The sequence below is a fragment of the Callithrix jacchus genome, chromosome 3 (assembly GCF_049354715.1).
Source record: "Callithrix jacchus isolate 240 chromosome 3, calJac240_pri, whole genome shotgun sequence".
NCBI classification, from domain to species: Eukaryota; Metazoa; Chordata; class Mammalia; order Primates; family Cebidae; genus Callithrix; species Callithrix jacchus.
Window position 1 is genome coordinate 128011998 of NC_133504.1, and position 26205 is coordinate 128038202.

Here is a 26205-nt window from a genome sequence, read left to right on the forward strand (position 1 = left end):
TGAATGTTTCTAGGATAAAAAAAGACCAACATCTAAAGCAATGAATATTCCAGTTAACCCTGATTTGCTTATATGAGTGTATCAAATTACCACATGTACCTCCCCAAATACGTACATCAATTATGTTTCAATAAAAATAAACTAGATTATTATTTTAATTTGTAACATTAATATAGAGGCATTATTAATTTATTGTTTGAAAGTAAACACTCTAGAAAGTGTGAGAATTATGCTTGATAACCAGAAACAAGGACAGGAAATAAACACAAAGGTGACATTTTTGTAGTTTTTTGCAATCTCATATCCTGTAACACCTAGTTTTAGAACACTGCTGGGAAACAATATGTCATACCATTATGCAGTAATGATGTAAGATGTGCATTTTTCTTCATGACAGAAATATATTTCTTGAAAAATAAAAAAAAGCATTTTACTTAGAGGACAAATAATCACCAAAGAGCAGTATAAGGATGGCAACATAAGCATGCAATACCTGCTGAGACGTTAATAGTACCTTTTGGTGTTAGTGGAAACAAATACCATACTTCCAAGTTACTCTAATGAGAAGAGTTAGGGTTTAGAGGGTCCTAGAAGAGAGTCCAAATCCTAGAAGTCTATTTCATTATCTGCAAAAGAATCTGACTTAAAAATAGAATCGTTTTATTTTATTATAATAAAAATATAGAACTGCAAAGTTAGAATGAAATGTGAGCTCACGTGGATGCATTCTGTGTAAAAGAGATTCAAGTGAAAAAAATACTTGAAGTGATTATATTCTAATTTGGGAAATACAAAATTAGGCATGCCCAGAAGATACTTGGGTATATTAGTCCAAATTGAGAGCAGAACAATTGAATTATATCTAAAGCTTGGAGCATCATCAGAGTATAGGTAGTCATTATAATTCTCAAATTGACAAGATGACAGGAAAAAATGTATATTGTCAGAAAAGAAGGAAGCTGAGAAAAAGGAGTCAATATTCTGTAAAAGAAGTAGTCTGCATATGTATCCTGGAACTTAAAATATAATAAAATTATAAAGAAATAGTTCGAGGAAGAGAATTACTAACAGGAAGATTTCATTAACAAGAGCAGGCCAGGTGTGGTGTGGTGGCTCATGCCTGTAAAATAGCACTTTGGGAGGTTGAGGCAGGGGGATTGCCTGAGGTGAGGAGTTCAAGACCAGCCTGGCCAACATGGCAAAACCCTGTCTCTACTAAAAATACGACCCCCCCCAAAATTAGCTGGGTGTAGTGGTGTGCACCTGCAATCCCAGCTACTCTGGAGGCTGAGGAAAGAGAATGGCTTGAACCTGGGGCGGGGGGAGTTGCAGTGAGCTGAGATTTCACTGCTGCACTCCAGCCTCAGAGATAGAGCAAGACTGCATATCAAAAAAACAAACAGACAAAAATCCAAAAGCAGTAGTGCTTTTGAGGGGAAGGTAAAGTAGAATTGCCTCCATTTCATAGTTATTAATACCTGTGAGAATTCGCTGAGATAATATATATCAATCACATGACACATTACAGTTAATCAGTAGATTTTAGTTGTCAAAATCATTACTACTTTCACAACATTCTTATTAAAAAGAAATATCTTTGCTAAGGAGTCAAAAGGAAAAGAAAAATAAGTTAGCAATTGCCTAGAAGATCAGCATATCTTTGAAGTTAATGGTTGATAGTCAGTGTTCATATTTAAATTGTATTGTACAAGGATCAAACTGGGAGGCTTAGGTTGTTAATATGAGACGGTTTTTGTATTTTCTATGTCCTGGAAGGGAAAATTCTCTTTTGGTAAAGAAGCTGAGGTGGAGGGACTGGGGGGAATTTGGGCTTTGAGGAGAAAATGAAGCTGGTAAGTTTTTGGAGAAGAAGAAAAAATGATGATAGCTAACTATTATTCCAACAAGGAAATATTATGTAAGCAGTTTTGAGTATTTAGTAAAGTTTAGGAACATAAACTTACAAAGGGAACAACTGTGTGGTTGGAAGTTGTTTTGTTTTGTTTTTTTTTGTTGAGAACTTCAGGGTCTGGACAAAATAGTAGCAAAAGTAGATTTTAGGCATTTCCAGGATTAGGGCTTTTCCAGGTAGGATAGTTAAAGGTCGAGAGGCAATGTGAACTATGAAGAGACTATTAAAATAATAAATGACAAAGTCTTGATGAATAGGCAAGGAAGTGAAGCCAAGTGGGCATACTGGCCTGCAATGACACTTATTGTAGTTTTGATTTGTATTTCTCTTATGACCAGTGATGATGAGCTTTTTTTTTCATGTTTGTTGGCCACATAAATGTCTTCTTTTGAGAAGTCTCTGTTAATATACTTCACCAACTTTTTGATGGGGTTGTTTGTTTAAGTTTCTTGTAGATTCTGGATATTAACCCTTTGTTGGATGGACAGATTGCAACAATTTTCCCTCATTCTGTAGGTTGTCTGTTCACTCCGATGATATTTCTTTTGCTGTGCAGAAGCTCTTAAGTTTAACTAGATTCCATTTGTCAATTTTGACTTTTGTTGCCATTGCTTTTGGCGTTTTAGTCATGAAGTCTTTGCCCATGCCTGTTACCTGAATGGTATTGCCTAGGTTTTCTTCTAGGGTTTTTATGGTTTTAGGTCTTATGTTTAAGTCTTTAATCCATCTTGAGTTAATTTTTGTATAAGGTGTAAGGAAGGGGCCCAGTTTCAGTTTTCTGCATATGGCTAGCCAGTTTTATTAAAAAGTCAGGGAACAGCAGATGCTGGAGAGGATGTGGAGAAGTAGGAATGCTTTTACACTGTTGGGGGGAGTGTAAATTAGTCAAACCATTGTGGAAGACAGTGTGGCGATTCCTCAAGGATCTAGAACCAGAAATATCATTTGATCCAGCAATCTCATTACTGGGTATATACAGGTATGTTTATTGCAGCACTATTCACAATAACAAAGACTTGGAACCAACCCAAATGCCCATCAATAATAGACTGGATAAAGAAAATGTTGCACATATACACCATAGAATACTATGGAGCCATCAAAAAGGATGAGTTCATGTCCTTTGCAGGGACATGGATGAAGCTGGAAACCATCATTCTCAGCAAACTAACACAGGAACAGAAAACCAAACACTGTATGTTCTCATTCATAAGTGGGAGTTGGACAATGAAAACACATGGACACAGGGAGGGGAACATCACACACTGGGGCCTGTTGGGGAGTGGAGGGCTAGGGGAGGGATAGCAGTGGGTGGGGGGCTACAGGAGGGATAGCATTAGGAGAAATACTTAATGTAGATGACAGGTTGATGGGTGCAGCAAACAAATCTGGCATGTGTATACCTGTGTAACAAACCTGCACATTCTGCACATGTATCCCAGAACTCAAAGTGTAATAATAATAATAGAAGAAATAAGTGAATACAATGAGGGAAACCTTAAAGGATTAGAGTATTCTTTGAAGTTCAGTAAATATTCCCCTATCTTTTACCTTTTTCATCTTTCCAAAACATATGCTATATGACACTCACCTGCAAATGACTCCCAGCTACCAGCTCCAACCAACTGCTTAAGGCAAATTGCAAAGCCATGATAATCTTCACTCCTCCCACCTTCACCCACTTTAGTGAATTTTCTTTTACTTTTTTTCCCATTGGGACTGTATTTCTGTAGCTCCTTCCCACACTAATTTCACTTCACATCAAACCATGACTTGCTCAAATTGCCTTCCTTGACCACTGCTGTGTAAAATATGCTCCCCATCCTCTGCTTTTACTTTAGGGCAGTTGTCACCACGTGGCATACCCTGTCTTGCTTCTTTTCTTGTTTTTTTTTTTTGTCTTTCTCCAATGATTAAAATGTTATAAAATATAAGTGCCCTTAAACCAAGGTCTTGTTTTTGTTTTTAGCTGTACAGCATACAGAAAAATGGCTGATGTATCCTAAGTATAAAATGTTTGTTGAAACAAGTCTAAACCCCGATGGAAGGCTTTCAAAGCTATACTTTGTTAGTGACTGAATCACTTTTTATGGAATGATATTGCAGATTACCAACCAGCCAGGCACAAACTGGAGACTTGAGAACTCTGGAGCAAGTTGTATAGGATAGACAGATGGAAGCAGGGACAAACTAGAGAGATATTAGAATGAGGGCCAATAAGGGTTCAGAATACAGTTGTGGTTGAGACCTGTAAGTATGTAACATGACAGACAACCTTGAAATTAAGGGCCTCAAATGTGTACCAAGTTATTTCAGTGACATTCAATCTGGTTTATTCTAGTAATAGTGGCCTGGTCTCTCTAAGTATGAAGAATGAAAAGAAAAAAAGTCAAAACACCAGCTAAAAGTTTGTTTGAAATTTTAATGTTTTGGCAAGTGATATACAGTTCTATAGCTCAAAGATAATGGAGAAAAGACCTTATTTAATCATCAGTACAGTAAATTTGATGCCACAATCCAGATCTGGCATATCTAACACAAACTAAAAAGATTATAACCAATATGGGAAATATTCCACAATCTTCTTTTGGCTCAATACTCTTGACTTTTCATGAAGCATGCCAAAATATATTGGTAGTAGGAGGTGATGTGATAGACGAAGAAATTATAAAGGAATAATTTTTTTCTAGTCATACCTATGAATAAAGAAAAATATTGGATTATCTATAAAATTTATATTCCAGAATACATATACTACATATAATATGCAAAATACATATGCACAAAATACATATACACATTTGAACATGCATGATAGTGCAATAGAATATAATTATAGTTATTTCTAATTGATATTTTCTAGTGTTAAAATAGTAGGCTGTTAATATTTGTTTTATAAATGTCTAAATGATTGATAGTTAATAGCCAAATTCTTCACTGTGTTATGCAAAGATTCTATCTAATGCTCCCAGTAAATAAGAAATATTTACATCTCTCATCCAATTTTGAAGAAACATTTACTTAATTTCCAAGTAGTTTACTAGACATAAAATACAGTATTACTTCCTATAATGAGTATTCCTTGATGTATTTGGATTTGAGATTTGTCAAATAATTACACCGGGAAAACGTTGTCTTGGAAAAAAATTTAAAAACCTTTAGAAAGTAAGGTCTTCATAATCCATTATATTGGAAATATTTTTATTAATAGCTTTATTTTGTAAATATTCTGTCAATTTAATTTACTTCTGCCTTATAATATTGTTCTGCTATTGCCTTGCTTTGTTTATTTCTGGTTTACCCAAAGGTTCAGGCCTTAATCTGATCCAATTAATTTTTTTATTCTACCATGATATCATGCTCACAATTCTAATTTTGCACTCAGTAAACTTCTTTGTAAACCTATTTCTCCTTCTAAAACTGAGGTTAAGAAATGTTAAGTATCACATTTTACTTACCAAGTTTCCTACAATATGGGACTCATGATAAGCAATTTCAAAATACAGAATGAATAAATGACATCAAAGTGAATATTACCATTCAGAAAATACAATTGCAACCTGAGCTCTCATCCATAACTATTATCTTATTATTTTTCTCATATAAGGTTTTTTGGAAGAGTCGCTTCATCTGTTTCCATCATCAGGAGAGCCAAGCAAAAATAACCTCAAGCTGTAAGACCAATGCCCTTTTACATTATTCTTGAACTCCTGAACATGGATACAGTGTTGCCTCAACAGTGGAGTCTTTCAGAGGAAGTGACCTGGTTCAGACACTAGGTTGGAATCCTGGCTTTTTCACTTATCACATACACTGTGGTCGTGGGCAATTTATGTAACCTTTTTGTGCAGTGCTTGTCTCATTTATACATTAATTACATGAGTTAATAATGGTAACAACTTCACAGGTTTATGTAATCATGAAACTAGTTAATATTGGAAAAAAGCTTAGAACTGTGCTGGCACACTCTAAGCATCAGCTACTACTATTATCAAATTTGCTGTTGCACCCTTTGTCATGATGATGTGTACTTATTATTTTGCATACCTATGCATATAGGTTTTGACCAACAACCTAAGTTTAGGAGATGTAGAGAGAACAAAAGGAGACAAACTGAGGGAGATCAAATTTCAGAGTGGAGAAATCTCTAATAATTATAATGGGAACATAAGGAAAAAAGGAGACTAAATAAAGTGAACCATGACTATAACTCACCATTGACTTAATGCTCTATCAGAATCTAAATCTATTATAGATACAAATGCAATCTTGATTAGAATCTCAAAGGCAATGACAGTGATCACAAGTAGGAAAATAGGCTTTATCTATTTATCTCTATCTCTATCTATATGGGTTTTGCCAGAGAAATTGCTGCAGGAAAAATGTGTATAAAGTAGCTCAAATCGTAAAATTTAAAAAAATCTGCTAAAAATATGTATATGTTTTCCAACCAGAACTGATGAAAGTCAAAAGGCAAACTTCGAAGTAGCATAGCCATGACTTTGTGAAGATTTCTTCTAAGAGTCATTACTTCTGGGGAAAATTTTCCATAATTTATTTTTTAAAATTTGCAGGAAAAATATGCCTGCAAGTTACACAGACAACTCTTCTTTGTGAATCAGAAAGTTTATATCAAAAGTTAAAGTATTTTATAAGCCAATCTCTGATTTAAAGAAAATTTAACTAAATTATTTAAATTATCTCTTTGATTTTGTATTTTTAACTGAAGATCCTATTTAAATTTTTGTTTAATGAATATGCTTAAAGGTACTTACCCAAGCTCACATTGCAGCAGTTAATTCAAGAATCTTACAAGTTCCTCTTAAAAGAAAAAGAATAATGCATTTTGATATACAAAAGCTATTTATAACTCACTTGAAATATTTAGAAACAATTTCAGACATCTAACATTTAAATCTAAATTAAGAAAGTCTTATTTTCTATAATGATAATGATAAAAGCCCTCCAAATGTTACATGCCTATCTAAAAAATTCAATCACATCTGAAAAATAAAACAATCCAGAGAATTATCAGATCTTGGACCTAGTCTTAGGACTTCTGATGCCAAATGTATTAATATTTATACTAAATTTTCACCTTTTTTTTTGAGACACAGTTTTTCTCTTGTTGCACAAGCTGGAGTGCAATAGTGTGATCTCTGCTCACTGTGACCTCCACCTCCCAGGTTCAAGTGATTCTCCTGACTCAGTCTCCTGAGTAGCTAGGATTACAGGCGCCCACCACCATGCCCAGTTAATTTTTTGTATTTTTAGTAGAGACGGGGTTTCATCATGTTGACAAGGCTGGTCTTGAACTCCTGACCTCAGGTGATCTCCCCCACTTCGGCCTCCCAAAGTGCTGGGATTACAGGCGTGAGCCACTGAGCCAGGCCAATTTTCACCTTTTTAGATCCAATTTTCTGCTCTGCCATTTACTTCTTCTGTTAAAGAAAAGGTGTTCTAAGCCAAAAGACTTAGATGAAGGTAAACTATTAAATATAGCTGGGAAAATTGAATCCACTTCTTTTAATTTCAGATTCTGTTATAAAATAAAATTAATATTATGTCTATCTTTATATTTCAATGAATTACTGTAAAAATCAAGAAACTATATACACAAATGTTTAGAAAATTAAAATAGAATATAAATGCAATTCTTCGTCCCTAGGATTATGATTGCAGTTATATTTGAACCAGGTGATTTTTATTTCATTACTGGCCTTGACATTTTGATTTAAATTTGATTTAACATTTTCGTGATACCTTGAGTTATTCTTCTTTATTTCTTTTTATCTCCTTTTTAACAAAACATAATTATATATATATATTCTTAAAAGGCAAACATACCCAAATTAGAATATATGGGTAGGTGTTTTCCTGAATGTGATTCCACAGGTTGATAGACTGCAAGAGGAACAGCCTGGGCATACTGGGGGACAGCGAACTTCTGGAGAAACTGGTTGGCTTTCATCTAGAAATAAATAAAATTATTAATAATTACACCACATTTAATCTCTTCCAGAGTTCAAAAGAGAGTTAGATTGAAGCATATGAATTAAAACTTTACATATTTACATAATTTAAAAATTATTCCTGGTAGACCCAGCAGAAGGAGAGTTTATTTATGTAAAAATTACTGTAAATATTTATGTTATGGAGTGAACTTAAAGAGAGTCTCTAATTCTGAAGCTCACACAAAGATGTCCAAGAGAAAAAAATTAATTTATATGTAAGAAGCCAAGAGGAAAATTATTTGAATTACAGAGGTAAGTGCTGTGGTTTATTATTATTTTTTTCTGTATATAATCTTTAGAGTCAGTAAGGCTCAGCATAATTTTTTGAGATTTTGTTCATTGGAATCTATGATTCTGATCTTGTTGCTTAAGCTCTCTGATCATCACTTACATTGCAGAATTAAGTTAACAAAGAGAGAGCATTCTCTATAGCTGGTCACCTATTTTATGTATAATGAATGTTCGCTATGTCCAAGTTCTTTCTTTAAGCATTTTTCATAAACCTTATAGATTATTGTAGGGAATAAAGATGGAATTAAAATGACAACTTTACCTAGGATAATTTCCAGTTTTTACAAACACACAGCAAGTGTTGACGGGCTCTGTGACTATGATATACAATTGATACAATGGTAGAGTTCTTCTGGGATCATTTTGACAAAATATAAAGATCTTCATAGCAACTATAACTTATGAAACCAGAAAGGTTTTTACTTGGGAGAATTAGTTTGAGAATATTGAAGCAAATAGTACTTCTGTTACAGAAATTTTACAAGAAATTGCAGTGTATAGGAGGATGATGACCATAATACTTTATATTGCTACTATAGTACATTTATTGTATTATACAGTTTACATATATTACCTGAAAGGATCCTAACCAAAAAAATTAAAGTCAGGAGTATATTTACATGTTCACTTTTCTGTTGAAGCTACTGTAGCTGAGAGGAATAAAGTACTTTAAAAAATGTCACAGCCATAAAAAAGGATGGAGCTGCAGCTGGAATATAAACTGCCTGACTCCAAAGCCCATGTCCTTTCACTAAGATACATACCCCTCTAGACCACTCTGATTGGCTACAAGAACTATGGTTTGAAAATAGTCACTAACCGTTTTTTAATTTTGGGAAATCAGGTCATAGCATACTGTCAAAGACACGTTGGAATGTAGATGTGCTATACGAGTACCTCGATTAAATCATTTGCAATGCAATCATTATTTTTTAAGATCGGCAACTGCTCAAAAATCAATTGATTAAAATTGTTTTTCTTAAAAGAGACATTCATATTTATTTGAAAAAAAGGGTGCATACCACTATAACAACAGAGCTACTATAGATTTTGAATTAGATTTTAAATATTTATTTAGAATTCGATGATATGAAAGTTGAGGGGAAGAAAGAGTTGAGATTATATATACAAATGTATATACAAGTATATATGTGTGTGTATGTATATGTATATTATTTGTACTGTAAGTTTATGAAATAATTACCAGCTGTTTCAGGTATTTCTTTTCTTCATTTGTCTTTATTTTCTGTTAACGACAAAAAACGACGGTATGAAAACAAAAGAAATTACTACTGGGTAATATTGTATTTTGTTTCAAAGATAATTACGTACCTCAGGTAATACTTCAGCAGATTCCTAAAGGAAAGATATTGAAAAACAGCTTTACTTGTATGATACACCAGTAATTGTATCTAACTAGTTATAGTAAAGAGCTAAAGCTAATTGAAAATTTTCAGAGCCAAGCCATTGTTAATGAGAAGCGATCTTAACCACTGATTAGAGAAATCAATTAATAATCATTACATTAAAACATTCATTATTAGAGCACACAATCTGTGTTAACAATGACACAAAGATACGCGTTATTACAAAGTCTTCATCCAGGTGTATTGTTCAGACAGTATAAAATGACAACAGAGAGTAGTCAGGTAAAACAATGAACATATATATGGGCCAGGTGAGGTGTGATGTAAACCTGTTGTGAACTGAACGCGAGCCTGGGAATCTCGTCCAGCGAGAGGGTCCCAAACCTGGAAGAGAGCGTGCACCGGAAAAAAAGAGGAGATAGAAAAGAGCGAGGTCCGGAGGGCTACATGCGCTATGCCCATGCAGCAATTTTATTTTCGCAATATGTCTCATTATATACTTTTCTGAAGTTAAAGTTGTTTACGCCAGATCAACGAACTTAAGTTACAGTAAGCAAGTTACGCCCACTAAGTTACGCCCAGTAAGTAAGTTAAGCCCAGTAAGTAGGTTACGCCCAGTAAGTAGGTTACTTCCAGTAAGTAGGTTACGCCCAATAGGTCACGGTAAGTAAGTTACAGTCACGCCCAGTAAGTTATGGTAAGTAAGTTACAGTTACACCCAGCAAGTTATGGTAAGTAAGTTACCAAGTGTAAATACTTAATATTTTACAATGAGGGTAACAAGGGTCCAAAATGAACACAATGAGACAATAAACTATAAGAAGCCGAAAGTAGACACAATGCCTCCCAAGTCCTCATATCCATAAAGTAATGTCTGTTAATTATTTTGAATAACATATAGTTCCTCACTCGGTTCCTGCTTTCCCTCAGCTCGACTCCCCCAACCGGGGATCTGTGTCCGGGCTCAAGCTCACTACTGGCGAGACCCATTTCCTAGGGGCCTCACACGGGAGCGATCCCCACAGGTCTCCCTTATAAACCAAAGTTCACATGCCCTTTCTAGAAGTGGTATGGGCTCTTACACTGAGATTGAAAGAAATAATAAAACATGCTTCCTAAGGCATTGATGAGGAAGACCTTGGATTGTGCCCCAGGTCACCAGACTCCAGCTCACAGTTCATACTTCTCCCTTCTCCAGGACCTTTTCCAATTATACTCACTTACCTGGATTTTTCTAGTACAATAGGTGTTTCTTGTGGCAGTCACCAAATAAGTCATATAATTCACCCTAGTGGATTATACTTGCCATCTCCTAATTAATATTAGTTATCTCCTAACTAATACTGAGAGAGTAAAACTTTAGTGATAGCAATTGACAGGCTCTAGATTTCATACTGTGCGGTTTTAAAAAATGAAGTTTCAGGCTGGGCTTGGTGGCTTATACCTATAATCTCAGCACTTTGGCACAGTTATTTCATAATTACTATGAAATAAAAAATAACTTTTTAAAACTTATGAAATAAAAGATAACTTTAAATTTTTATTTAATTTTAGTAGTTACGACTTACTTCTTGGGAGATGCTGGTAGATTCCTTAGGAAAAGAAAAGATAAGACACCTTAATTACATATCAATTAAGATATTACTTTCCACCATGCAGTTTCACAGTTTTCCACAAGAGGACAAAACTAGGCAAATCATTAGGTGATGTTCAGGGTATCTCTTGGCATATGTTATGCACCATTAGTAGAAACATATTTGAAAATTAACAATCTATGAAGTTGAGTCTTTACTCAGAAAGCATATAATAAATTCCTCTTGTCCAGTTTACAAAATAGAGAATGGATGCCATGACTCCTGAAGTAATATTGTTATTCAGTGACTGCTGGTGAAAGAAATGGTATTAAACAGTTTTCTGGAGCCTGGTCCTGTACAAATCTAATCTTGCTAACTTTGATGTTGCAGTTGTAGTTGGCATCCACAAAGTATTCTTAACCTTGCTGAACTTTTTATTTTTTCTAATTCTGTAATGCTTATCTTATGCATAAAAAATAAAAAATTGGAATAAAGGCAGCCTTGTACAGAATTTAATATCTGGCACTGGATGCCAAGATGTTGTCTACATGAAAAACTGCCTTATCTCACTAGATAAATGATGCTCTTTTTTCTGCATAATAGCAAATGTAAAGAATAACATTCAATTTTATGACCTAATTCATCAAGTGGAATACTTGTTCCTTTCTGGAAAAAGTTGAGTAAAATGAGTCTTCCTTTATTAAATTCTTGTAGTTTCCTACAATAGCAATACACAAATGTTTCTGTACCTAATAGAAATTACTAATTTAATTCATTTATCATATTTAAGGGTTGGCACAACTATTGAATTATAGTTATTAAAGATGACACATTTTTAAAGTGTAGAATACTATATGTGGAAATGTGCTATTCCTCGGATAAGAAAATGTGTATTTAGTTTTGTCCTCTACCAAAGAGAAGCTTTGAACATTAAAGCATTGTCTTTATATAAATAATTGACTTTAAAATCAAAATGTGGCAAAACATTTGTGTGTTAACCATCCACTAAAAACTGTAATTTACTTTTAGCTAAGTAAAAATATTTTAGTAAGAGAAATGATTGAGGCCAATTAAAAAACAAAAAGATAAGAAAGAGGTGGTTAAGCCTAGTGGAGTCTAAGGGAGAAGAAACTATTGTTTCCATGTGAAAAATTGATCATGAAGTATCTTTCTTCTCTTTTCCTAAGTTGGATGTATATATAGCATATGCAATTCCGCACTTTACCTTTACTCTCTAATTGACTTTAAAGTCAAGGAGACAACAAAACCTGCCATGGCAAATACCTAAGATACAGAGATAAGCGAAGTAACAAAGACTTTGAGCACCATAGATAAATGGAGATCTTTTGAGGGCATGTAAATCTGGGGGGTAAGGCGGATTGATACTTATAAATCTTGTTACTAGTGCTTTTTAGTAGTATTTTAGCTAATGACTTGTGGTTTATTTCTATTCTAGAAAATATTATTTAAATGTATTTCAATTTCAACATTCAAACTGATTGGAACATTTTCCTTCCAGTAAATTTAATTATGTTTTCTTTCACAAGAAAGTAAGAAAAAAGCAAACAAAAATGCAGAACTCACTGGAATGGGACTATTACAATAGGTTATTGTCTTAATTTGATTCTCTGGGTTCATAACTACCTGCAGTTGGTGAGAAGCCTGAAGATATTTGAGAAAGTCTAGGTAATGCTGGTTGATTTTGTTCTAAAAAGAAAGAAAATGTATTTACCTTAGTATTGAATTTTATTCATGGATTAGAGCGTATCTGAGCGAAACTAAATTTAAAACTTTTTAAGATAATATCTAAATTATATAAAATTGACCAAGGAGAAGCATTTTCAATATAAAATTCAATATCACAGTGCTTACATTAAAAAAGTAAACTTCAGAATTAAATAAATCATGTGGTTATTTTAGTATTCCTGTTGAAGTCAAGCTTTTTACTGAGTGCAAAGAGCAAAAGAATGTGTGTGAAGGGAAGTGGAGGATTCTTAAGAAATTTGTCTTAGTTTTTCATTCATTTTTCCACATCTGGTTGCAGAAGCTTTGTAGTTAGAGTCAGGGACAACTCAGTTTACATCCCTTTCCCCTGGGCTGGTTGCTTTACCTCTCATAAGCATCACCTACATTGAAGTTTTACGTGGATTGAAATATGAAGAGTCGTTTGCATAGTACCTGTCACACATGTGCATCTGAAAAATGTTTTAGTATGTTTCTTCCTTGATTTTGCTGTGAATTCTTAACCAAAAATTTCTTTAGAAATTAAAAGTGGAATCACTTAAAATGACATCTTCACTCTTGGAGAATTTCCAGTTGATATAGATAAATAAATAGGTACATAAAACATGTGTTTTTTGAATTGCTTGGGAATAAGGGTTAAATGGACACATGATTACAACAGTAGTGTTACAAGGGAAGAATGCAATTAATTTATTTAGACAAAGTATAAAAAAATTACTAGGGCATTTGGAATTTTCTAAAAATAAGATAGTTTTATCTTAGAAATCTTGTTTTAACATGCTCAATAAGAAGCTATTTCTGTTATAAAAGATTTAAAATGAATTTTCTGGGTTTATATTTAATAATAATTGGTACTTTTGGTACATCTTAAAATTTTTCAAGCAATTGATTATTTAATTTATGTGTATTATCTAGCATCATCCTTATAAAAACCTGTAGGATTAGCATTACTAAATTCATTTTCAGAAGAGGAAAATGTAGGGTGGAGAGGTTAAATAATAACTTGAAAAACTGAAGTTCAAAGGGAAATCACTTGACTCTGAAACCTATCCTCTTTCCTTGCACTGCACATTTCTCTAGCCCACAGAGGATGAGTAACGTGACTTCCTATGGCTTAAAATATGAGTAATTAAGAGCTTGTCAACTCTGGTTGCTACTTCATAGAGCTGAGTGATGAATTTTATATTTGTTAAACTATGATGATATCTCAATTAGATTAATTCTTTTTTGTTGTTGTTGAGTTGAGGTCTTGCTATGTTGCTTAGGTTGTCTTGAACTTCTGGTCTCAAGCAATCCTCCTTCTTCAGCTTCCCAAAGTACAAAGATTACAGGTTTGAGCCACTGTTCCCAGCCTCATAATTTATTACTATGTTTGTAATTCTTTCAAATTTAGTCGTATTGCTCATTTTTCTTAAAAGATAACTCAGATATATTTGTTAACATAGTGTTTACATATCACAGTAACTACAATAGAAAAAAGTAATTTTATCATAAATGTGGTGCTAAATATTTCATTGAGAAGAAACGATATGATCTCTTGGAAGAAGAAATAATTGTAAAATATATTTTTACTTGAAATAATAGATTGTATGAAAACTTACCATCTGCTTTAGGTAGATCTCTTCCTTATTCAGTTCATTTTTCTGTTAAAACCCAAAGCATTTATTAGAGAAACACAAAATAAAATATTACTAATGATACTGATTTTATTTAAATAATGACTTACTTCAGTGGATACTTGAGCAGATTCCTAAAGATGCAAAATGATAAATAGCTTTACTTGAATGGCTTAGTAACAATTGTCTCTACAAAATTTTAGGAAAAATTTAGGGGCAAGTAATCATTCAGGGTCCAGCCCACTAGCACTAAGATACTCTCACTTATTAAGAATTAAATACATTACATTATTTATCACCAGGACTTTTTCTGTCAACATAATAAGACCAAATATGTTTTATTTTTAATGATTTATTAATTTAACATGTTTCAGACCATTTCATGTGACTACAGAGGGACCAAAAATATGCAAAATAGATCTGGTGAGCTATGGTAAACTAAACTTTACATACACTTTGTTAAAATGACAGATGCAGCTCAAGGCTCTCAGAGTGAGATCAAAACAAAATTAAGAAAAGATTCAGTCAAGCTTCCAAAGGCACTGATTATAAAGAACTTATGTTTTGTTGAAGGCCATGGGACACTGGGCCATAATCCATGAGGATACTGCCTGCTCTTCTAGGGTACTCTTACAATCTGGCTCTTCACCACAGAATGTTTCATAGGTTGGTGACCTACACAATCCCTAACCAAAGTCTTCATTCAACCTTCTTAAAAGTGGTTATCAGAGTTATTATGTGTATCAATATAACGTAGAGTCCCTGCTAAAATACAGATTGCTTAGCTCCAAACCAGAGTTTTTGCTTTGGTAAGTCAGCCGTGAGGCCTATAACTTTGTATTTCTAATTGTTTTTCAGGTGCTGTGATGCTCCTTATCTGGGACTACCATTTGAGAGCTGCTGTGCTAAACAATGTTGAGAAGGTTTCTAAAGAGAAATGATGGTGAAGACAATTGGCAAGCTCTTGATTTGCACAGGAATGCAATTTCCTATTGAGTCACATATACATTTGTGGAGAGAATATGGGAGAATAAACAGTTCAATTATTCTTCTCAAGATAGTCAATTTCAGCCACCCAAAATGATTTTGAGTCATGTATGTGATTGTTTCATTTCTCCCGTTGAGTGTTTAGATGTAAATTATTAAACTGTTATATAATACTAATAGAAAGTTGCTATTTCTTTGACTTTAAATGAAACAGTATCTTACCTCACCAGATGAACTGCTAGAAGATTGCTTGATAAATGAAAATAAAAATAAAATAATTTGGTGATAGGAATAAATTGAATCCTTGAATAGCAGTTATTACTTTAGACATGTGTTCTCCATTATCTACTTAATCAATGTATTAAACATCTAAAGAAGAACTGAAATAAAAATAATATAATCAGGTTTCACAGATTCTTCTTATTGATCACCTTTGGAAAACAAATGGGAGGGATTCAAATTATCTGTTATTTAAATGGAAGTAACGCCATTATGAGAATAAGGGTAAATTTAAGGGAATAAAAAGAATGGATGCAGGAAGAAATTATAATTTTAAAGTAATATAAAATTAATTTCTGGAGTATTAAAAGAGAAACATTCCAAGTGTTTTACAGACTATTATTAATGTTTAATATTGGGTATATATATTGTCAATCAAATATAGTTCAGATAAATAAAAAATATCTCACCATTTTTTCTATTTTATTTGCAGTTTCCTAGTTTAAAAAGAATTAGACATATTATTTCTGTAGTATTGTTTATAAAGTATATTCTACTGAATGTAAAGAGAAAACCCACCGATCACAGACAGAAACATTCATTTTCATTTTATGGCTTTGAATTAATCACATCAAAATTGTTCATTTCATAATAAACATGCTGACAGTGGTAAATTCAAATGTAAGCACCATGAGGGAGTGATTTTGCTTGTTGTACTTATGGTGGTATTTCAGAGCCTAGAGTATTGTCTGCGGTATAATTTTTTTCTCAATAATATTTGTTAAATGCCCCTTCCACACTCTCTCATGGAAGCCTGTCTTCTCCTCCTAAACTCCATCTGTCTCTATTCCCTTCCACTCAGTGTGGAAGCTGCTTTCCTCTCCTGGATTCCATCTTTCTGGATTCTATCACTCAGTGTGAGAGTCAGCTGTTTCTCTCTCTCTTTAAATAAACCACTTTGTACAAACAAGCAAACAAAAAATAACAATATTTGTTAAATAAATGAGTACACAAAATTAACTTAGTCCATACTTGAATAGTTATTTTTAACTTTAAATAAATGTAAACACATTTTAATGTATATTAGAAATACATAATTAGGACTCAAACCAGTGTTTTGCATAGAGATTATAAAAGTTTTCATTAAAAACAAATGTATTTAATTTTAAAAGGGAAAATTTTGAGAGAAATATTAAATATTAGGTGCAGGAATTAAAATAACATTTTAGGTGTTATTAGGTGCAGGGCCTAAAATAAATTTCTAGGTCTCTACTCTTTGCTGTAACTAACTGTGGAAGTATTTAGTGGATTCCTTGATTCTTGCACAAATTAATGTTCTTCAATTGAATTATTCATTGAATTAGGACAAGTGCATGCTGTTGTCCTGTTTTTCAAATTTTTCTTACCACAAGTATACTTTTTATTTAGGCTAGTTTCAACTTTACTGAAGATCAGATTTAAAATCAAGGTCTTATACATGCTAGAATTTGGGGCAAATGCCCTCCCTAAACCAAAACTAGAATTAATTCAAATCCTCATTCAAGAGAGACATAATTTTCCATAATTCCTATATAGATTTTTAGCATGACTTATTCCTTAAAAATACATAAAATGGTGGTCCAAAAAGTCAAAAGTTAGTGAGGTGAAGAGTAGATTATCAATCATAGATAACTCTGTTTAAAGAGATGACACTTTGAAAACTTGGTTTACAAATGATCAACAAACATGATTTCATGTGACCCTTTCACATAATTTCACAGCAGTTAACACAATAAAAACATCACTCACTTTATATTTGGAGATGCAAAAATAAGAGTCACATGGAAAAATAGTTTATAATTGATAAAAATACACCTCATTAATCAAACACAACATTAACAAATGAATTTTACCTGACTGCTTTGGAGGACCATATAATTGTTCTGCTTAAACTTCAGAAAAAAAATAATATTCATTTTATAGCTATATAAAAATGACAAATTATTTTAAAATATTGAATGTAAGTAGTTATGACTTACTGTTTGGTAGATGCTGGCAGATTCCTTAGAAAAATAACAATATATCTGATTACTTGTTTATGAAATTTTTTATTCATATTACCCAAATAAGTATCAATCCATACTCATAAAGTAGCTCAAGATAAAATACTTAGTCTTTTCCTTAATTCAGAGCAAATTTGACCAAAAATTTTACTCTACCTAGATAATTAACTTATTATTATATTCTAGTTAAATAATGTAATCTGAATTCTTAATATACTTACAGGATAAGCCAAATACATATTTTGCAAGTGCCAACAGCAAACAGCAAAGGAACAATTTTATTTGTCCTCTGCACAGTTTTCTTTCCTTTGCTTTTTCTCTTTTTGATTTCTAAATGAAATATATAGTAGCATTACAGGGCAATTATTTGGCAAAAATTTAAGATCTTTGGACATCTTGTATGTAGCCATGAGCATGAAGAAGTTTAGAAATGAGCACTTAATATAGATGTAAGTGTACCTGAACCCCTTTCTCCATAGTAATACCCAATGGACTCCTGTCAGTATATTCACAAGATACAGGTGCTCACCATTACTTCCACACTAATATCACCATTATTGGATAACTACAAGAGAATCAAGTGGAAAAGTGCCCAAATCTAATCTTATTACATTTGGATGCATGTATTTTGGTTTATTCTCCCCACATGTTCAAGCAATAATTGTACTTCAAATTTCCATGATTCTATAACTCTGCTGTTACTGATCACAAATGTAACTAACCCAGGACATTTGTGTTTTTACATGCCAGGAATTGTTTTTATAATGAAGTGCCTTACCTCACTGGAAGAGGAGGATTGCTTTATCTCCTATATAAGTCACAAGAAACAAACACAAATTTAATTTAAAATGCCAATGTGAATTTGTCTCTACTGTTTAACAGCAATAAAATATTATAAAACTGATTCTTGTGAAAATTTAATGAAATGGGGGTCTCCTTTAAAAAATTATCATTGTTTCTAATATTGTCAATAAACAATAAAAACATTACTCTGAATTTCCCAGAAAAACTCTGAAACAAATGTCCCTTGATTTTTAGCTGACTATCCTTTTCTATTAAATGAACCAATTGGGGCCAACATTTAATTTTAACAAGTGGAGGGAAGAGAGTGGTTACACCTAGTAACCACCAGTAGAGTATAAGAGAGAAGAAATTACTGATCCTGTGTATTATTGATTGCTACAGCAGTTTATTTTTCTTTTTTAAACCAACTTGTTCATATTAAAAATGAAATTCTCACTGTAGATTTACTCAATTGGCTATAAATACTAGAAGGTACAAATGCCTGTCTGTATGTATCTCTTACATAAGGGGATGTGTGTCATAAAAGAGTACACAGAGCACTATAAAAGTAAAAGGTGACTTTTCGGGAGGAGTGACATGTTGGAGTAGGAAGGAGGTGGGTATGTGAGTTTTTTCCTTAGAATGAGAGTGCTAATAACGTTGAAAGATTAAAATTATGTACAGTACAAAATGTATATATATATGTATCTATATCCATGTATGCAAATCACTTTCATATGTATTGTCTATTACATACTTACAGTTTTGTGACATGAATGTCATTATTATATAATCACTGGGTTATATGGCAAATAATTCACAAAGTTTCTGCTGAAAATCTAGAGCTACTAAGTCCATTTTTTGTATCATATCCTTGTGTATATTTTATCATCATGGCTTCTTAATTATTTTTATCAAGAATGATAAAATTCTATTACATCATTGATAGCTAGGTTTGGAATCCCCAATTATACTGGTGGGGCTTTCTTACACTTCTAGAAACATGCTGCAGAGAGGAAATAACCCCTTCAGAAAATTTTGACATACATTCCAACATATTATGAAGGAAAATTCCTGCCTTGTTCCCCTATACCTATAGCCTATCCAATACTAGAGTGAAGTCATTTTGTAGACAGATTTGCCTGCACACTCTCTTTAAGGTAGGGTCAAGAATATCATTGATCATAGATTAAAAGTTGACATATCTAGTCTCTATTTATTATTGCCAAGGCCTGAATCTTCTGTATATAGTAAAATGTTCATTTTTTCTTAAGAATGGATATCATTATATGTCCCATAATGCTTACCAGCTTTGCCAGAGCAACAGCCAAAAGGCAGGTAAAGATGAAGAACTTCATGGTTGCTTGGTCCTGCAAAAGCATGTATAGAAAATTAATCATATATTTTATAATTCCAAAAATATGCATGCTTTCATTTATTTACCTACTATTGTTTTTATACCAGATGATAGTAAAAAGACAATGAAGACTGAAAGCATTTGCTTTTGAGAAGCTCACAAATATGAGTATGAATATAATAGTTTATTTTGAAGGAGACTTTTTTTTTCCAACAAGACTAATTTAAAGGCATGCTTATTAAAATGTGGAAGATTCATTCAAATATCACTGGTTATTGGGGTTAATCTCCAATGATAGGCATTTCATGAAGAATGATTATCAGAAAAACAAAATACAATAGGAACTCTTTGTAAAATCAGATTTCAGGGAGTCAAAACATGCAGCCTGGCTCCCTAATAGGAAACAGCAGGTGGAAATAACACTGGATTGGGAATAAGAAATACCGCAGGTCCCAGTTTAACCCTGGACTGGCCACTAACTCTTCAGTAAGCCACTGAACATTGCTGTACCTTACTGAATACATTTAATAAATGTGAGTTGATGGCATGATCTCTAAGATCACTTCCAGCTAGAGAGATGTCTCATTCTATTGCTATAAACAAATCCACAAGGTTTTCCAATACCTGTAAGTCAATTTCCCTTCCTTATGTTTAAATGAATAAGTAAAAATTAAAGATATTCTAAAGTATTTTTGATTTATGTAACTCTTTATAGTATACATATTTAAAATTTATTTTTAAAGAATAATTTAAAACCTACCCAATGATAAAAAAAATGTGCCTATGATCCACACCTTGTGAATACAGAGGATGTGTTTATATAGGCATTAAATGCTATTTTAATATTTATATTGCATAATTTTTGAATAATTTATTCCATAGTATAAAATATCCATTCTTAAAGTGAATAATAATAGCATAAGGTTGATCATTAATAATAATACCATATCACTGATGAAACAATAATTTCCTCTTCTAAGATGCAAATAACAAATATGTAAAAGGCATATTTCATATAGGCAAAGCTTTGTTTATAATTGTATGGCATATTTTATCTTTTTTATTAAAAAGATATCTGAAAACATTTTATATAGCTGTTGTCTAATCAATTTTGTTTATAAATAGTATTTTACATAGATAAAAGAATTAAAACATGGAAAACTCTTAGTTCTTAGATATATTATTAATATTTTGTGAAAGAAAATTAAAAATGGCTTGTAACTACTAAGTAAAAAATATGGCAAATATTGTGCTAGACATTTTACTTCTATCTGTAATCTTCAGAATAACTATGTAATGTCAGTATTTTGCCTCCAATTTCCAGATGAAGAAAATGGTCCAGGGGCCATATACAAACTGATTATCTTGGTTCTGACTTCAGAACAAAACCTTAGTACTTATAAGACTGTGTCATAATAAACATATTAACTGTATTATTTAAAAATGTGTCTACATATTAGCTGTATAATTAAAAAATGAAATAACATACATTTGTAATAGATAAAAATATTTCTTAAGCAATTTATGGTATGTTGGTATTGACACTTTTAAAAACAATTGCATTTTTATCACATAGAAGAGTATTAATAAGCTTTAAAATATTTTTTACAAGTGCATAATATAAGAAAAACAATATGTATGAAAACATTACCTTGTTTCCCAGTGGACTAAAGAGTGGATAATATGCAGTGGGTTATTTTAATACTATTTAAACCTTGTTCCTCCATAATATGGTAATTCTGTGGTTCAAATATCTAAAAATGTACTTGAACTCTGAGAAGTCAAAATGATTAGAAATTTTTTTCTTGAGTTTTGTTCCACAAATTCCAAGGAGTACTTTAACACAGTTTGATTTAGAACATGATAACAGGAGATGAAGATGTTATAATATATAATAATTGGCTGTATTTTATATGTAGGCTTATTCATGAAATAGTTCTGATTTAAGATAAGTATTTTTTATTTCCTTCTTTCCTGTTATCAAATGTTCCATCACAGATATATATGGCCCATTTCTTGTTATTCCTTATGCCTCATTCAGACCCTTTCCTGAGAACACCATGAATTACTATGCTTTGTGACTCCTCATTTTCTCCAACAAAGAATTTTCCTCTCAGATTTTCACAAGAAATGCATGATAAATTTCTATATGTTTTAAAATATCAAGTTAAAATTTAGACACAGCTGTGAAAATATCTGGTAATTCTCATACAAACACAATTTCTTATATAGTTGGCATCTATTTTTTATATTTAATTAAAAGAATATATAAAATTTTTTATGTAGCTAGGTGCTAATAAAGAATTACTGAGAACCTATTATATGGCACAAACTCTTGAACACATAAAATAGAGCCGTGAATGAAAGAAAAGTTCCAGGCTTTATGAAGTTTGTAGTTTAACTGAAAGGGAGACTAATAACCATGATAATTAGGTAATCTGTAGTTGGTTTGATAGTGATATATACAAAGGCAAAAACGGAATTGAAACAAGAAATACGTTTTGGTAGGCATGGGGTTTTCAATATTAGATAGCATAACCAGGAAAGCCTTCCTGAGCAAAAAAGTAAGAATGTGAAGAAATAAGCAGATAAACCAGGAAGAACGCTGGGAGAGGAGCACCCTAGTCCAGGCTTTAAAATAGAATCATTCATGGCATGTTTAAAAATAGCAAGTAGAACAGTGTGGCTGGAGTTGAGTAAATCTGGTGAATCTCAGATCAGAGAAACAAAAGGGGCCAGATAATGCAGGACTTTTAGGGCCTTGTGAAAACCTCAAAAAACTCTTACTCTGGAGTTCAGCTTTTGGCCAGAATTGCAAATCAGGGACTAAATTTACTTTAACTTTACTAAATTTACTAGCTGTTTTCAGCAATTAGACAAATAACAAAATATATGATACAAAATTTTTGTATTATTATATAATAAGAAATGCAGGATGGTGATTCCTGGCAGAAGGGAAAGGAGTGAGATGAGCCCTATAATTATCCCACCTTATTCTGAGGAAAACATTTACAAACTGTAGCAGAGAAAGGAAGCATTTAAAGAGAATAAGAGGTTCCCTTGAGTTGAAGAGATAGTTGAGATTATTTAATGCAAGCATATAAAATTAACACCCAATACTAAAGAGAAAGTTTCAAAGACAGGAAAGAACTTCACAGGGAAGGAATTCTGGAGATCTAAAGAGAGTTGCCTTTAATTATCTGCTGAGTTTTGATTCGCAGGAATAAATGTAAGAAAACTCCATGAGGTTAGGGAAAGAATATCAGAAAGAAGCAGATTGTATAATGCCTGGGGCACAAACAGGACTGGGAATAGACCATGTTACCAACAGCCAGAGTGGAAATACTTTGTAATATAGATGATATTGTTAGAATATTTAGAAAGGTATTGCTTGAGTCATGTGTTAAGCTTACCTGTAAATGAATGAATTCTTTGCTCTGCATTTCCTAGTGAAGTTTTAAAGCAAATATCTAAAGTGAAAATTGTTTAAAAGCAACTTCACTATGACCTAGAACATAGCTCAGTGATATTTAAAAAAATAAAAAATATCAGGACTCAAATAAGGTAATCTCAAGTTCTGTCAGCCAATAAACAATTATCAGGCATATAACAAAGAAACCCTGACTTGCAATAAAGAAAAAAAATCAGTCAACGTAAATAGTCCCAGAAATAATGCAAATGATAGAATTAGTAAACAAGTATATAAATATGTGTTGTAACTATATTCTCTATGTTAAGATAGAGGGAAGCATGAGTATATTTAAAAATACAGTATTTGAGATAAAAAGTACATAAATAACCGCATACCAAATAATAAAGAAAAAAACTAAGAAAATGGAAAATATAGAAATAAAACTATCAAAAATAATAAAAAAAAAACTAAAAACACAACACAGGACTTCAGTGAACTGTAAAACAATCTTGAATGTGTTAATACCTGCAGGTGTAAACCAAAACTAAAATTGTAAGGTCCCTGACCACCTGAATGAACCCCATCTCTCAGCAAGGGCATTCCAAAGGTAACCTGAAAAACTAGTTCAGGCCATGATGGGAAGTGGGGGGTTAAATATGCCTCTTTATAACCTCCTCCCTTTTGGAATTACTGATAGAACAGACTCTTTAAGTCTGATAAGAAACATTTACAATCTATTCTCTTCAAAGTCTGCTACATGGAAGCTTCACCTGCATGATAGAACCTTGGTCTCCACAAGTCCTTATCTTAACTCAGTCATTTTTAAGTCTTTACACAATAACCTAACTCTTTGACTCAATTGACAAATCAGACAATTGTTTGATCTATGATCTGGAAGCCCCTGCTTTCAATTGTCCCACCTTTCTGGACAAAACCACATATAACATTCCTTACATGTATTTCATTAACGTCTCATGTCTCCCTAAAATGTATAAAGAGGTACATTCTAAAAGGTCTTCTCCATTACTTTTTCTCCCAAATTAGCACAATTGTCCTGTCTGCATACTTGTGTGAGGAACCAAACAGTTGTTTTCCTAGATTAAAGAGAGGATGAGTTTTCTCAACTTCGAAGAGAGGGTATTTTGCTCCTCTCAGGCAAAAGGTGCCCCTGGGTGACCAGAAGCCAATTGAAAGTGTCTGGGGGGTTGACCTCCTGTAATGTGCAGCAGCCCTACAGGGAACCCCCAACAACATTAATTTAAAAAGACTCATTAAGGAAATATATAGGGAAGCTGGTCACTCCATGTTTTGAGACTTCTTGGAGGTACAAGACCTCTGAAGAGAAAAGCCAAGGCATGTAAGAGAGCAGAAATGACTCAGTGGTGAAACACTGTAGAGGCTTACCCACTATCAGTACGGGTTAATCCACTATACTAAACTTCTCATATCATTTAGATTCTAAGGTTATATTAAAAATAGATATTAAATGTCTGGGTAATTTCCAATTTTAAACATGCAGAAAAAATATTCAAAAGTGTTTTTATTAAGCAGTAAATATTTTTTGTCTAATTCAAAGGTCATTTAGAAGTATATGGAATGAAGTAAAAGAAACAAGAAAATAAATGTAAGGAAAGTTATAGCTATAAAAAGGTACACTTGACAAAAAAAGGTTAATAGAAATTTAATTTTATATGAAAAAGAATCTTATATTGTGAATTTTTTCTTCTAAAATAATATGACTGATTGTTTAAGACACATTCCTTTTGCATTTCTTCAGATTGATAGCCCAGAAGTTTAGCACTTGCTTTCTTTTGAAAAGGCCTGAGATGCTAAATAACTTCTTCACCTTTTGTCAGCTCCTATAACATTTCTTTCTTTAAAAAATTTATTTGTTATACTTTAAGTTCTGGGGTACATGTGCAGATTGTCCAGGTTTGTTATATAGGTATACACGTGCCATGGTGGTGGTTGGCAGCATCCATTGCTTCATCATCTACATTAGGTATTTCTCCCAATGTTATCCCTCCCTAATACCCCCACCCCCTGCTATTCCTTCCCTGGCACCAGCAACCCCCAGGCGCTGGTGTGCGATGTTCCCCTCCCTATGTCCGTGTGTTCTCATTGTTCAACATGCACTTAGGAGTGAGAACATGTGGTGTTTGGTTTCCTGTTCTTGCGTCAGTTTGCTGACAATGATTGTTAATAATCTAAAGTAATGGAGAAAATTTTTTCAAAGCAGCCAGATGAAAAATCTTTTGAACTGGACTTTGTATGTCTGTTATATTTATATATTTCTATGTGTCATGTGGAAGTGATATTTCACTACCAAATTATTTGAAAGAGCTCTAAGCTATTTGCTTAAAGAAAAGTCAGTCCTTGTCAGACGAATAGAAGCTAACTCAGATGCCTTTTATTTTACATGACTTTGGTAATCTTGGTAAGATTAGTTGGGTAAATTGCCGAGATCATGCCATTGCACTCCAGTCTGGGTAACAACAGTGAAACTCTGTCTAAAAAAAAAAAAAGAAAATTTAATCTCAAAATTATCTCCAGCAGTTTAAAATCTTAAATAAATTAAGTAACCTTGTTTTTTTTTCACTAGGAATTGGAGTATTAAGAGTTAAAATAGTAGGAGAGTAAAAGGTGTTTCTGGTGAAGTTTATAAAAGCACAAAGATGTATTTTTTTGGCTAAAGAAAAATGTATTTCTTTTCTAATGACTGTTTAAGTCATTTTTAAATGAAGGAAAAATTATACAGAAAAAAAACTAAATGGATATAGAGAAAAATGAAAAGATGGGGAGTAAGAAATCTTGACTTCTGTGGCCATGTGGTTGCTCATCTTCAGGAACTGCAGCTGGGCTGCATTCTGTTACCAAAGGTAGAAGTT

The 26205-nt window shown here is 32.7% G+C and overlaps 1 protein-coding gene across 3 annotated transcripts; it reads right to left on the reverse strand.

Moving 5' to 3' along the window:
- Positions 1-4320: 4320 nt before the first annotated feature.
- LOC103792009 (alpha-S2-casein-like A) lies at positions 4321-19918 on the reverse strand. Of its 3 annotated transcripts, XM_078367780.1 has the most exons (12): positions 19856-19918; positions 18544-18573; positions 17742-17765; positions 16194-16220; positions 15727-15753; positions 14628-14651; positions 14503-14544; positions 11153-11176; positions 9550-9573; positions 7760-7883; positions 6688-6733; positions 4321-4608 (listed from the first exon to the last, which is right to left on the reverse strand). In XM_078367780.1, exons 1-11 carry the CDS (start codon positions 19904-19906, stop codon positions 6708-6710), a joined length of 423 nt encoding a protein of 140 aa, XP_078223906.1. In that variant the 5' UTR covers positions 19907-19918; the 3' UTR covers positions 4321-4608; positions 6688-6707. The 3 variants fall into 3 exon arrangements, 1 of the variants encoding a protein (XP_078223906.1); XR_013533290.1 differs by lacking the exons at positions 11153-11176; positions 14503-14544; positions 14628-14651; ... (3 more) ...; positions 18544-18573; positions 19856-19918 and adding exons at positions 9422-9463; positions 9914-10045 and having other exon boundaries at positions 6688-6731; XR_008479906.2 differs by lacking the exons at positions 4321-4608; positions 11153-11176; positions 14503-14544; ... (4 more) ...; positions 18544-18573; positions 19856-19918 and adding exons at positions 9422-9463; positions 9914-10045 and having other exon boundaries at positions 6721-6733.
- Between the last annotated feature and the right edge of the window lie 6287 nt (positions 19919-26205).

What these genes read in the sequence shown, in the direction of transcription:
- LOC103792009 (XM_078367780.1), bottom strand. Translation starts at nt 19,906, where the DNA reads ATGAAGTTCTTCATCTTTACCTGCCTTTTGGCTGTTGCTCTGGCAAAG. An exon ending in CTAGCAGTTCATCTGGTGAG is followed by an intron (nt 14,652 to 15,726) that starts GTAAGATACTGT and finishes TTGCATCTTTAG; the next exon opens with GAATCTGCTCAAGTATCCAC. An exon ending in CTACCAGCATCTCCCAAGAA is followed by an intron (nt 9,574 to 11,152) that starts GTAAGTCGTAAC and finishes TCTTTCCTTTAG; the next exon opens with GAATCTGCTGAAGTATTACC.